Source organism: Ovis aries, chromosome 23 (assembly GCF_016772045.2).
Source record: "Ovis aries strain OAR_USU_Benz2616 breed Rambouillet chromosome 23, ARS-UI_Ramb_v3.0, whole genome shotgun sequence".
NCBI classification, from domain to species: Eukaryota; Metazoa; Chordata; class Mammalia; order Artiodactyla; family Bovidae; genus Ovis; species Ovis aries.
The window spans coordinates 57,161,168-57,175,694 of NC_056076.1; the positions used below are offsets into that span (position 1 = coordinate 57,161,168).

Below are 14,527 nucleotides of genomic sequence, written 5' to 3' on the forward strand. Positions count from 1 at the left end.
GTGGCCAGTGGGTGGCTGCTCATGGGGTCAAGAGTGGAACTTGAACACTGGAGTAGGCACAAGACTCTTCATCACGCCGGCAGGCCGGGCATGAAGAGAGAAGCAGGCAGGTCTGCCCACCAGAGGCAACTTGCTCAAGGCCCTGGCATTTACACGGCAACTGTGAAGAGTTCAAGAGTTCACCCTTCCAACCATTAGCAAGGTCTATTGTCAGCATAGCAGAACAGAACATAAAACAGTCTGCTAGCTGGCTATAGACGGGTCTTGTCCCAGGCACCTTAAGACTTAGTCGTGGGCCTGGAGAGTGGAGGAGTGGAGGAGGGCACGGGCCGTACCCCATTACAGCATGGAGAGCATTCATCCTTAAACAACACGGAGTGAAGTGAAACGGAAGCCACACAGTAGGTACTGACGCTGGCAGTGCGGGACAGTGGTTACTCCTGTGCCCCACAGCATACACATGACTTCCCCACCCCGTTCTCAAACCAGCAGGTCTCAAACCAACGTGAGAGCAATCTTCTACCCTCCTTCCACTTACGAGTCAAAGGCGTTCTGGTGAGGGTCTCGGGCTGTGGACCACCAGGTGGAACTCTCGACAGTTCTGCCACTGACTAGTAACAGAACTGGGACTGGCTTGTAACCTTTCTGACCCTTACTTTCCCACGGAAAAATGATGACACCCTGCTATCCAAAGCCTCCTGGTAAACATTACGGCAGGTAAGACCAGTGGAGTATTTTGCACAACGCCTGCAGGTGGCGCTAGCGGCAAAGAATCTGCCTGCCAATGCAGGAGCCTCAAAGACACCTGGGTTCGATCCCTGGGTTGGGAAGATCCCCGGGAGAAGGGAATGTCACCCCACTCCAGGATTCTTGCCTGAAAAACCCCACGGGCAGAGGAGCCTAGTAGGCTACAGTCCAGGGGGTCAAAAGAGTCAGACACGACTGAGCATGCATACATACATATGCCCGTATCATTTTCTCTTGTGTCTAGAACATCGGGGCTACACCTGCTCCTTTTTTTTTTTTTTAAATTTTAATCACCTGCCATGTCTATAAAACATAGGAGAATGGTATTTCCCGGCCAGTTAGATTTCCAGCTATCCAGATTGTGCACACGCTCAGCAGAGCTAATAACATGAGCTTGAGCCAAACAATCCTTAACTCAAAGCAGAAATGCAAAGACGGAAATGCAGAAGTGCAACCCCACTCAAATGAAGTCTCAAACCAACTCCCATCTCCTTGTTTTAGACAAGCCCAATTCTGATCTGCATGATGAGACCTAAGCATGCTCTCAATTAAGCCACCATGTCCCCAGTTCCTTATACGAATGGGGTTATATCAGATTCTATGGGGTATCAGAATGGAAATTTGGCATTACACAATTTGACTTTTGGTACTATAATAAGATTTCTTCCTGCAAACTTTAAAAGGGGATGGGGTAGGGGTGGGCAAAAAGGGATGAGAGTCTCCAACCAGTACATTAGTATTTCTTAGAACAATTAGGGAGCTGGGAGCTTTTTGAGCTGCTATCCTATTGCCATGCCCTTAACTTACAAAATTCTCTTCTCTGAGGTGAAACACATTCTCAAAGAAGGGTGATGCTGCTAAAAAGAAAAAAAAAAACAAAACAAAAAAACAAAAAAAACCGGATCCTTTCTGCTCAGGATATAGGGTTAACACACACCCACTTCTCAAGGACTTCTCTAAAACACTCCTTCCTAGTGGTCCAGTGGTAAAGAATTCCCCTGGCAACCCAGGGGACACAGGTTCCATCCCTGGTTCCGGAAGATCCCACACGCCTCTGGGCAACTAAGCCTGTGCACCACGGCTAGAGAGTAGCCCCCACTCACAACTAGAGAAAGCCTACACACAGCAGTGAGCATACAGCAGAGCCAAGTATCAACCATCAATAATTTAAAAACAAATAAATACAACACTCCTCTCCCCAGTGATCTGAAGACTCTAGAGAAGCAGTGGGTCTCCTGCTGCTGCTGCTGCTGCTGCTGCTAGGTTGCTTCAGTCGTGTCCGACTCTGTGCGACCCCACAGACGGCAGCCCACCAAGCTCCGCCGTCCCTGGGACTTTCCAGGCAAGAGTACAGGAGTAGGGTGCCATCGCCTTCTCCAAGTGTGTCTCCTGCCTAATGATTAGTATTAATCCATCTAAAGGAGTCTAATTATTCAAAGAACACAATGGGACTTCTGAAAATACTCAGCTAACTGCTTGAGAGAAACTCAGAGGCACAGGCAGCATCATCCAGTGTAGAGAGTGTTCTGAGCTAGAGAGATCCAACTGAAAATTCCAGACAGGATCAAACGAAGTTATGTGGCAGTACTTGGGCAACTCGCTGAGCTACTCCAAGCCTCACTTTTCCTCATCTCTAAAACAGTGATGAGGCCAAACTTTCAGCGCTCTTGTAACAATTAGGAAAGCTTTTAGAAATCTATATCCAGCCCCAAGAACAGTGCCTGGCACAATGCTGGTAATTAAGCAAGAAAGAACACTCAATAGTAAAGATTGGCCCACCCATAAACTAAGACCAGGTAAGTCTAACCCTACTCTTGGCATGGACAACTGGTCTACCTTTGGAAGGCCTACAGACAATAAAAGCTATAAAACCAAGGGGCACGTAGAAGAGAAGATGGTGTAAGAAGATGGTGTAAGAAAACAAAACTTCATCAATTCCTGGACACACCAAATACATGAATCGTTCAAAAGTATACCTGTGACTTAAGATGTTCATGAGTATTAACTGGTCCCCCCAAACCAAATTATTTAATATTTTGGCTGCCTGGGGCTGGTATACAGGAGGGTAGAAAGCAAGGTACACAAGGACCTAACACTGCTCTTTTCTACCACAGAGGAGATGAGGATTATTTTAAAAGGTCCTTATAAATACGTGTACCATTTTAAAAATTAACAGAAATAAGGTTCTATGCTATAACTATTAATAAGCACTTGGGGAGAGGAGGCTTTAAGAAAAGAATTGTTATCTATCTGATATGGAGCCAAAAGGTTCTAATGTATTACTTTAAACATTGATATGTATATTTTTTTATTATTTAGATTTGTTTTTTTTCTAATTACAAAAGACATATATGCCTAACATAGAAAATCTGGAAAGGAAAAGGCACAGAGAAACAATAATTATTCTATCAACTTTCTAAAATATACATATATACCAGGGAGCTTCTAATTAATTCTGTAATATGCTAAAAACAGAATATAACATTTTGCTTTGCTACTTTGAGAATTCATTTTGAGAAATACTATTCAATTTTTCCTATCCCATATGTTAATCCTTTCATATAAAACAAGATACAGTAGTATGAAAGTGAAAGTGAAAATGTTACTCAGTAGACTCTTTTGAGACCCCATGGACTATATAGCCCACCAGGCTCCTCTGTCCATGGGACTCTCCAGGCAAGAATACTGGAGTGGCTTGGCATTCCCTTCTCCAGGGCATCTTCCCGACCTAGGGATTGAACCCAGGTATCCTGTATTGCAGCAGATTCCTTACCATCTGAGCCACCAGGGAAAATCAGTCTGTAATTCAACTAAACTTCAAATCTATTTCTGCTGTGGCTTCTGAATCCTTCCAGTTAGCTACTTATCACCTGGACAGCAAAGCATTTAAAGATCCTCAAATTGTTCTATGACCTCAACTCTAGAGCCAGTCAGACTTTCTTTGCCACTGGAAAAGGTCAGTTAAAGAAAAGACTAGTTTGACACTTCTTTCAGCCCTGTTACTGGCACTGGGCTCCCTTTTCTTAAAAGATAATGTCTTTCATCTCCCACTGCCCTTACTGACCTGACTGTCATTGGCCACTGGGTCCTAACAAAGGCGCCTGTAATAACATTTGGAGCTCAGAATGGACTCTCTCCACTCTTTCTCAGTAGGTGCCAGATTGACAAATTAGGGAACTTCTTTTAAAAAAAATTAATAAATCAGGTCTGGGTCCAATTACCATTCAAATGCACTAAGCAAGCATCTTAGCAGAGGGCAGCCTTTTATGTAACAGTAACATTTTGAGGGTATCTATGTATCTACTGTGTGCCAGGCCCTGGGCTACAGCCTTTACCTGTAACCAGCTAATCTTCATGGTAAGCCTATGAGGTATTACCTTCTCTGTGTCTGGCAAATTTTACGCGGGGGTGAATGCCTCACTCCGGAATGGAGGAAGGCAGGACGCGGGAGGTGGGGTGCGGGGGTGGGTAGAAATCGCAGGGACGCTGCAGAGCTCGCTAGTGTCCCACCTAGGTGTGTCTGAACCAGGGTCCAATCCGCTCATCCTACGTTCACCTCTGTATCAGAAACCTGTGGTGTTCTCAGTGGGTCTTATTTATTTTCCAAATATCTCTAGGAAATACTAGCCCAGGCTGCCCTGGATTATTTATTCTTCAAATATCTAATTTGGGCTAGAAAACTATTCTCCAAATATCTAATCCTGGGCTAGTATTTTCTAGCCCTGGAGTGGGTCCTGCTGCTAAGGACGAGTGAGCACCGGGGTGATGCCAGCGGCCAGGGCAGGGCAGCAGTGGGTAAAGTGTAATCTCCGCCACCAGGGAGGGAAGCCCAGGGAGGAGACCTCTGCTGATGCTCCTGACAACGATGCCAATGTTACTGTCTCTGCGGCGGGCCCTTAACGCACTCTGCCTCCCGTGATCACAACCATCCTGCGGCTCTCATTAGTCGTATTTTACAGATGAGATCCAAGGCTGAGAAATTTCAGCCTCTGCTCACGGCCACCCACCTGACCCACGGGGCTCCGGAACCCCTCCCCGCGGCCGCTCAGGATCCCCGGGTGACCCACGTTAGCCCCCCTCTCGCTCCTCCCAGGGGAGGCCCCCTTTCCGAATCCCTTCTCCGCCCCTCTGCGCCCCCCGCCGCCGGTCCAGGACGCTCCCCAGGCTCCGGGGCCTCGGCGTCCGCTGCCCGCTGTCCCCGCCTCGGCGGCGGCGGCGGCTGCCACGGCCCCACTTACGCCGATCGCGGAGCAGGACGCCCGCAGATCGCAGGGCCGCAGCCATGTTTGTGCCGACTGAAAGCGCTCCCGGGGCGGGCTCGGCCGGGGACCTGGGTTCCTCCGGCGGCAGCACAACCAAGAACCCGCCCCGCCAACCGCCTAGCAGCGGAGCCCAGCACCAACCAGCCACGCCATCCCACCGTGCGGCGACGCCCCGCTCCCGGCTGCGCGTCCTCTCATTGGCTGGAGGGTGGGCGTGACCGGAGGGCGGGCTCAGGCGGAGATACGCCCCTCTGTCCGGCGGTTTCCAAAGCAAAGGCCCCTGCCTGCTGAATTCTAAATGGTGCGTTCTGAGCTTTAGTGGTGTCCGACCTTTTCTGACCCCATGGACCGTAGCCTACCAGGCTCCTCTGTCCATAGGATTCTCCAGGCAAGAATACTGGAGTGGGTTGCTATGTCCTCCTCCAGGGGATCTTCCTGACCCAGGGATCGAACCCGTTTCTCTTACCTCCCCTGCATTGCGAACGGGTTTTTGGTTTTTTTTTTTTTTTGGGGGGGGGGGGGTGGTGTGAAAGGGCCCAGGACTATGCTATTGGCATCTTCCACCCCAACCACCAAAATGCTGTTCCAGTCACCCTGAAAGAATGGCCCTGGTTGTAAGCACCTACCTAACCAAGGCAGGAACTGCAGGAAAGAACTTTCTTGACATTTCCATTAGTTACATAGGACAATGCTTTTGCCTCAATGCTCCAGTTTTATTGCCTAGTTGCAGCACAACTGTGCAGACCCTGTTTTATTTTGCTTTGAGAAAAGATATTATTTTATGTCAGACACTTATGACGTAATTATTAAGTTCCTCTGCAGTATCTCTTTGCAGCAGAGTTTGACAGCTGGGAACCAGAAAGCGTTAAACCTTACGCTGCTAATGTAAGAGCATTAGGAAAAGTGAAGTCCAGTCCGGCAACTGCATTTTTTTTGGAGGGCTGGGACGGGGAGGTTCGTCAGTATCATGTCAGCTCACCTTTGTAAGGTGACTGCCAGGCCCCAAACCTGCCCACGAAACAGGTGCCCCGCTCATTTCTAGCCCTTCCTCATTCTCACACCTTTGCCCACCCTTCCAGTTCTTACCTTCAGTACATCTCCAAGTACAAGATCAACCTTTGGAACAGAAAGGTGTCACATACCATTTTTTCATTCACTGAACAAATATTGAGCACCTACTGTGTGCAACAGGGAAACAGCCGTGAAGAGAACAGACAAGGGTCTTACATGGGGATTTGGGGAGAGACAGAAAACAATCACAATATGTAGTATTTGGGGTAATTATGAGGGTTAGAAAGAGTGACGGGAGATGGGGGAGGGGGGTCTAGTGTGATTGAAACAGACAGGTCAGAGAAGTCCTCACGGACACTTAGGCAGAGACCTGAAGAAGTAAGGGGGCAAGCCATGTGGAACATTCCAGGAAGATGGAGTCTAGATTGAGTGGAAACCCAGTTTTCTGTAGCTAAAATGTATGCTTTTGATTGAATTAGTTTATTATTAAAGCTGAAGTTGAACGGTTTTATGAAGACCTACAAGACCTTTTAGAACTAACACCCAAAAAAGATGTCCTTTTTATTATAGGGGACTGGAATGCAAAAGTAGGAAGTCAAGAAACACCTGGAGTAACAGGCAAATTTGGCCTTGGAATGTGAAATGAAGCAGGGCAAAGACTAATAGAGTTTTGCCAAGAAAATGCACTGGTCATAGCAAACACCCTCTTCCAACAACACAAGAGAAGGCTCTACACATGGACATCACCAGATGGTCAACACCGAAATCAGATTGATTATATTCTTTACAGCCAAAGATGGAGAAGCTCTATATAGTCAACAAAAACAAGACCAGGAGCTGACTGTGGCTCAGATCATGAACTCCTTATTACCAAATTCAGACTCAAATTGAAGAAAATAGGGAAAACTGCTAGACCATTCAGGTATGACCTAAATCAAATCCCTTATGATTATACAGTGGAAGTGAGAAACAGATTTAAGGGCCTAGATCTGATAGATAGAGTGCCTGATAAACTATGGAATGAGGTTCATGACATTGTACAGGAGACAGGGATCAAGACCATCCCCATGGAAAAGAAATGCAAAAAAGCAAAATGGCTGTCTGGGGAGGCCTTACAAATAGCTGTGAAAAGAAGAGAGGCAAAAAGCAAAGGAGAAAAGGAAAGATATAAGCATCTGAATGCAGAGTTCCAAAGAATAGCAAGAAGAGATAAGAAAGCCTTCCTCAGCGATCAGTGTAAAGAAATAGAGGAAAAGAACAGAATGGGAAAGACTAGAGATCTCTTCAAGAAAATCAGAGATACCAAGGGAACATTTCATGCAAAGATGGGCTCGATAAAGGACAGAAATGGTCTGGACCTAACAGAAGCAGAAGATGTTAAGAAGAGGTGGCAAGAATACACAGAACTGTACAAAAAAGATCTTCAAGACCCAGATAATCTTGATGATGTGATCACTAATCTAGAGCCAGACATCTTGGAATGTGAAGTCAAGTGGGCCTTAGAAAGCATCACTACAAACAAAGCTAGTGGAGGTGATGGAATTCCAGTTGAGCTATTTCAAATCCTGAAAGATGATACTGTGAAAGTGCTGCACTCAATATGCCAGCAAATTGGGAAAACTCAGCAGTGGCCACAGGACTGGAAAAGGTCAGTTTTCATTCCAATTCCAAAGAAAGGCAATGCCAAAGAATGAACTACCACACAATTGCTCTCATCTCACATGCTAGTAAAGTAATGCTCAAAATTCTCCAAGCCAGACTTCAGCAATACGTGAACTGTGAACTCCCTGATGTTCAAGCTGGTGTTAGAAAAGGCAGAGGAACCAGAGATCAAATTGCCAACATCCGCTGGATGATGGAAAAAGTAAGAGAGTTCCAGAAAAACATCTATTTCTGCTTTATTGACTATGCCAAAGCCTTTGACTGTGTGGATCACAATAAACTGCAGAAAATTCTGAAAGAGATGGGAATACCAGACCACCTGACCTACCTCTTGAGAAATCTGTATGCAGGTCAGGAAGCAACAGTTAGAACTGGACATGGAACAACAGACTGGTTCCAAATAGGAAAAGGAGTACGTCAAGGCTGTATATTGTCACCCTGCTTATTTAACTTCTATGCAGAGTACATCATGAGAAACACTGGACTGGAAGAAACACAAGCTGGAATCAAGATTGCTGGGAGAAATATCAATCACCTCAAATATGCAGATGACACCACCCTTATGGCAGAAAGTGAAGAGGAACTAAAAAGCCTCTTGATGAAAGTGAAAGAGGAAAGCGAAAAAGTTGGCTTAAAGCTCAACATTCAGAAAACAAAGATCATGGCATCTGGTCCCATCACTTCATGGGAAATAGATGGGAAACAGTGGAAACAGTGTCAGACTTTATTTTTTTGGGCTCCAAAATCACTGCAGATGGTGACTGCAGCCATGAAATTAACAGACGCTTACTCCTTGGAAGGAAAGTTATGACCATCCTAGATAGTGTATTCAAAAGCACAGACATTACTTTGCTGAATAAGGTCCGTGTAGTCAAGGCTATGGTTTTTCCTGTGGTCATGTATGGATGTGAGAGTTGGACAGTGAGGAAAGCTGAGCACTGAAGAATTGATGCTTTTGAACTGTGGTGTTGGAGAAGACTGTTGAGACTCCCTTGGACTGCAAGGAGATCCAACCAGTCCATTCTGAAGGAGGTCAGCCCTGGGATTTCTTTGGAAGGAATGATGCTAAAGCTGAAGCTCCAGTACTTTGGCCACCTCATGCGAAGAGTTGACTCATTGGAAAAGACTCTGATGCTGAGAGGGATTGGGGGCAGGAGGAGAAGGGGACGACCGAGGATGAGATGGCTGGATGGCATCATGGACTCGATGGACGTGAGTCTGAGTGAACTCCGGGAGTTGGTGATGGACAGGGAGGCCTGGCGTGCTGCAATTCATGGGGTCGCAAAGAATCGGACACGACTGAGCGACTGAACTGAACTGAATTAAAGATAGTCCTCTTTATGGTTTCAAGCTCAATGTAAAATGTCAAATTAAGTGGATTGCCTTTCATACTATGTATATAATCTTTGAATCAAGCAGGAGATGTTCACTGAGAAGTGGACACTGCTTTCCTATATGCTTTGCTAACTTTCCATTCTTAGGACAAAAATTACATGAGTTTAGTCTGCCCTTTTGGAGAAGGAAATGACAACTCACTGCAGTATTCTTGCCTGGAGAATTTCACGGACAGAGGAGTCTGGAGGGCTACAGTCCGTGGGATCGCAAAGAGTCAGACATTACTGAATGACTAACACACTTTGGTTTGCCCTTTAAAGAGGTGATCTTGGACTTCCTTGGTGGTCCTGTGGCTAAGACTCCACTTTCCCAATGCAGGGGGCCTGAGTTTGACCCCTGGTCAAGGAATTAGATCCCACATGCTTCAACTAAAGATCCCACATGCTTCAACTAAAGATCCCGCATGCTCCAATGAAGACTGATTACATTCTACAACTAAGACCCAGCACAGCCAAGTATTAATAAATAAGTAAATATTTTTAAAGATATTTTTAAACATTGAAAGGTGGTGTTTGTAGATAATATACTCTTCTACCTAAAGTCTAAACCTATTGCTTTTAAATCAACTACACAAAAAGTCTCTACATTTTGAAATGCTGTGCTGGAGAAAGTGTGGACAAGGCCAGAGAGCTAGAAAAGTTCAAGGGTTTTTAACAGCTGAGCGATGTGGGCTCTTCTCGGCTACTTCTGGGAGGCTCTGGATAAGTCACCTCTCCATCTCTGGTGCTGGGCCCCACCTGCTCAGTGAAGATAAGGAGGGTCTTCTGGCCCCTCCCAGGGAAATGCCCATGATTAGTGACAAGGCATAAAGGTGCCAAATCTCACATAATCGACACTGGGGAGAGTTAAATTTGTATCTGGCAGAAACAAGAAGTGAAGTGAAATGAAGTGAAGTCTCTCAGTCATGTCCAACTCTGCGACCCCATGGACTGTAGCCTACCAGGCTTCTCCGTCCATCGGATTTTCCAGGCAAGGGTGCTGGAGTGGGTGCCGTTTCCTTCTCCAAGAAGCAAGGAAGGAGCTAGCAAAACACACTTTATTAAGTGAATCAACATAACATTTTTAAAAAATGAATTAGCACTATTTCATACATTTTTCTCACATCTTGTATTTTCATTTTTACTGACTTTAAAAAAAACTCATTCAAAATTATGTTCATGTATAAAACCCCCCAATACACATATTAAGACTCATAGGTTACAAATGGAAACAGAACTTTATTATTTTTCCCCAAAGAGAGCTTCATAACATTTGTTATTTCTAATCTATGGCTTATTTCTTACAAACATCAAATATAACAGCTTTTCAGTGAGTAAATTTTTATGTTCTTTTGAAATGAAAGCAGATAAATATGCTTTTTATGTGTCCTTTTCAAAACTGATTGGAAAATACAACCTTTGCATCAGAAACTGAATTCTAAATATGGGTTTACTAAGAAATCCAGAAAATCTGTGAAAGGCTAAATGAACTTATAAAACTATATGAGATTTTTATATATTATGTATATATTTCTATGTATATATACATGTATGTATGTATATATAAATGGATTTTTCTGGTTTAAATATCGGTAGCAAAATAATAACCACTTTCCTTAACAAACAGAAGGTGCAGTCTCTGGGCCAGCTCAGATAAGCAGCACCCCCATCACAAGGAGAGAGGGCTTGTCTGAGCTCGGGTGACTTAATTAGCGAAGAAAGCATTCTCTTGTCACAGCCAACACTCAGAGTTCAGCCTGTGGTCCTAAATAAAATGAATTTGTTGGTTTCAGCTCAATGCTTCAGCGCAGAAGGAGGCAGGAGGAGATCCCCTAATTCATTATTTGCCATGATTGGCACCTCCAGGCTGCACAGACTAAATTTAGACTACTCAATTCTGTCTCCTTAATCAGAAAAACAACACGGTGAGGGAGGGATGCTGTTGAGTGTAGGGAGAGAGTGGCTTTGTGAGGCAGACAAATGGTGAGCTCTAATAATTACTCAGGGAAATCTGATCAATGGTCCCCACGACTCTTTTCCACCAAAGAGGCCACCAAAGTCTAGGCCAATGGAATGTGCATTCTAACTGCCCCTTAACCACACAGAGCCTCAGTATTAAGCCCACTAGTGATGATGGGTTTATTAGTTCATCTGCACGTTTTGATGGAGCGTCTACTATGAGCCAAGCATTGTATCAGATGCTGTGAAGGACAGAAAGTAAACTGTACCCTCAGTGTTGACATCTACACTAGCATGGGTGGGGTGGACAGCTGGTGGGGGGCTGCTGTGTAGCACAGGGCGCTCAGCTCGGTGCTCTGTGATGACCTGGAGGGCTGTAGCTGGCGGCAGGGTGGGAGGGAGGCTCAAGCAAGAGGATGCATGTGCTTATACATATGTGTGGCAGCGCTAAGTCGCTTCAGTCGTGTCCGACTCTTTGCGACCCCATGGACTGTAGCCTGCCAGGCTTCTCTGTTCATGGGATTCTTCAGGCAAGAACACTGGAGTGGGTTGCCATGCCCTCCTCCAGGGGATCTTCCCGACCCAGGGATGGAGCCCAGGTCTTTTATGTCTCCTGAACTGGCAGATGGGGGTTCTTTATCACTAGCACCACCTGGGAAACCCAGATATGTATATTACATATAGCTGATTCACGTTGTATAACAGAAGGTAACACACCATTGTAAAGCAATTATACTCCGATTTAAAAAATAAATTTAAAAAAGTAAACTGTACTCCCAAGTAGCTTATTCATTTATGAAAGAAATATGTATAGAGGGCCCACTGCCTATGTCAGGCACACAGTGGGCACAGCAATGAACTGGACTATCTCTACTTTCACGCAATTTCCATTCTAGAAGGCAAGGCAGACAATAAAGAAAAGATTCATGCCACAATGTCAGCAATGACTAGGAACCGTGAGGAAAAATAATAAAGGGGGCGAAGGAACGGAGGGTGGCAGGAACTGTTATTTCCGGGGCTGCTGTGGGACATGGCTTCTCTGCAAAGGTGGCGGTTGAGGGGGGCCTGTGGGGAGTGAGGGACGCTGTTTGTGGAAGGGCTTTGCGAGCAGAGAATCAGAAAGCACTGGGATACGTTGAGGCTTGTGTTAGTTCCATGGGGCTGCTGGAACAGAATACCACAGAGCAGGGGGCTCAAGACCACAGAAATGTACTGCATTCTAGTCTGGGGCTAGAAGTTCAAGTCCAGGTCAACAGGGCCATGCTTCCTCTGCAGTCTGTAGGGGAGAACCCTTTCCTGTCTCTTCCTAGCTGCTGGCAGCCCTTGGCGCTCCTGGCCTTGCGGCTGCCTCGCTCTGATCTCACAAGGTCTTTTCTCAGTGTATCTCTTTTCCCATAACCATCTTCCCTCTAGGACACCACTCGTACAACCCAGTCCAGTATTCTTGCTGGAAAATCCCATGCACAGAGGAACCTGGCGGGCTACAGTCCACAGTGTTGCAAAAAGTCACGACTGAGTGACTAAACACCACCACCATATTGGATAAAGAGCCCACCCGATTGACCTCATCTGAATTTGGCTACACTTGCAAAGAACCTCTTGTTAAGTAAGGTCACATTTCCAAGTACCAGAGGGGAGGATTTTAATATACAGGGGAAGGGGGTAATTTTTGGGAGGCAGGGGACACAGCTCACCCCATAAGAAGGCCTTGAGGGACGGTAAAGGAAACTGCATGTCTTGAGCAGAGTTTGTGGGGTAGAGGGCAAGGAATTTTGGCTGATTAGACTGATGGTGAAGCTGAAACTCCAATACTTTGGCCACCTGATGTGAAGAGCTGACTCATTTGAAAAGACCCTGATGCTGGGAAAGATAGAAGGTGGGAGAAGAAGGGGACAGCAGAGGATGAGATCGCTGGATGGCATCACCGACTCAATGGACATGGGTGGGCAGACTCCGGGAGTTGGTGATGGACAGGGAGGCCTGGTGTGCTTCGATTCCACGGGTCGCAAAGAGTTGGACACGACTGAGCGACTGAACTGGACTGAGGAGATGAAAGACTTCGTCTTTTGAACAGATCTCCCTCTAACAGAGTGATCCATGCTTTGAGTCCAAAACATTCACTTTGTCTGCAGACCAGAGAGAGACGCAGGACTCTTATGTCAGGTTTAAGGCATGCATCAGATGACTAAATAAGTTCATTTCCTCCGTGGGGTTCTAATTTTTGTTTATTTATTTATTTGAGATCATATTGGGCAAGAGTGTGTTTCTCCAGAGAGATCATTGCCCCTGGGGTGGTGGGAGGGTCCCTGCACCCCTTCTGGCCTGCCTCTGCCAGGATCTCAGGGTCCCACCGGTCTTAGATGCGGTTTGTGTTTATTTCTTGGCTTGGCAGTCCTTCTCCTTGTAGGTACATTCAAACCAAGGAAGCTGACTTTTTCCGGCAAGCTCTCATTCCCTGTCAGAGCCCTGGGCGGTCTTCCTTGTCTTTCTGTGCTGTATGGAGCCAGTTTTCTAGATTTCACAGAAAGGCCAGCCTTCCAAGGGCCCCCTTCATGCAGGGGTGGGTCTAGCCCTTCCTCCACCGTCCTGTCTAGGTGTGGCCTGGGCATTCCAGAGATGCGTATATGATGTGTTCACTTTGTGAAAATTCATGGTATTGCACACTTATATGTGTGCTCTTTTTTGGTATAATTTAGTGAAGTGAAAGTCGCTCAGTTGTGTCTCTTTGCAACCTCAAGGACTAGACAGTCCATGGAATTCTCCAGGCCAGAATACTGGAGTGGGGAGCCTTTCCCTTCTCTGGGGGATCGTCCCAACCCAGGGATTGCACCCAGGTCTCCCGCATTGCAGATGGATTCTTTACCAGGTGAGCCACAAGGGAAGCCCAAGAATACTGGAGTGGGTAGTCTATCCCTTCTCCAACGGATCTTCCTAATCCAGGAGCGGGTTCTTTACCTGCTGAGCTACCAGGAAAGCCCTTTTTTGGTATATTTTACTACAACTTTAAAAAAGACCCCAAGTGCCTTTATCTGGGTTCAATTCTCCCTCTAACTCCCATACCTAACCCAACAGCTCTGGCTTAGAGACCCTCTCTATTCCTTCCTCCCCAGTTTGATGCCTAGAGGTGTTCCTTTCACTCAGCTAAGAGGACAGTGTGTGTGGAATTAATATATTTATCCAGTAAAGTCACCTGTTTACAGTGGGGAGGAAGAAGCGAGTAGAAATTTCCCTGATGAAAGTGAATAATGAGGGTTTCCCTGGTAGTCCAGTGGTTAAGAATCCATCTTGCAATGCAGGGGACACTGGTTTGATCCCGGGTCCAGGAAGATCCTGTATGCCATGGGACAACTAAACCCACGCGCCACAACTACTGAGCCTGTGAGCTGCAACCACTGAAGCCCGAGCACCCTCGAGTCCGTGCTCCGCAACAAAAGAAGCCCTCGCCCTCATCCTGCTCTACAGAGAGCAGCCCATGCTCTCCGCAACTAAAGCCCACGCACGGCAACAAAGACC

At 46.2% G+C, this 14,527-nt stretch overlaps 1 protein-coding gene across 1 annotated transcript in view; it reads right to left on the reverse strand.

The window, feature by feature from the left end:
* FECH (ferrochelatase) overlaps window positions 1-5,112 on the reverse strand; it is a 36,404-nt gene extending 31,292 nt beyond the window's left edge. The window contains exon 1 of the mRNA XM_015103787.3: window positions 4,986-5,112. Within this exon, the coding sequence (XP_014959273.2) occupies window positions 4,986-5,031 (46 nt within the window). The 5' untranslated portion in view covers window positions 5,032-5,112. The remainder of the gene's footprint in view (window positions 1-4,985) is intronic.
* Between the last annotated feature and the right edge of the window lie 9,415 nt (window positions 5,113-14,527).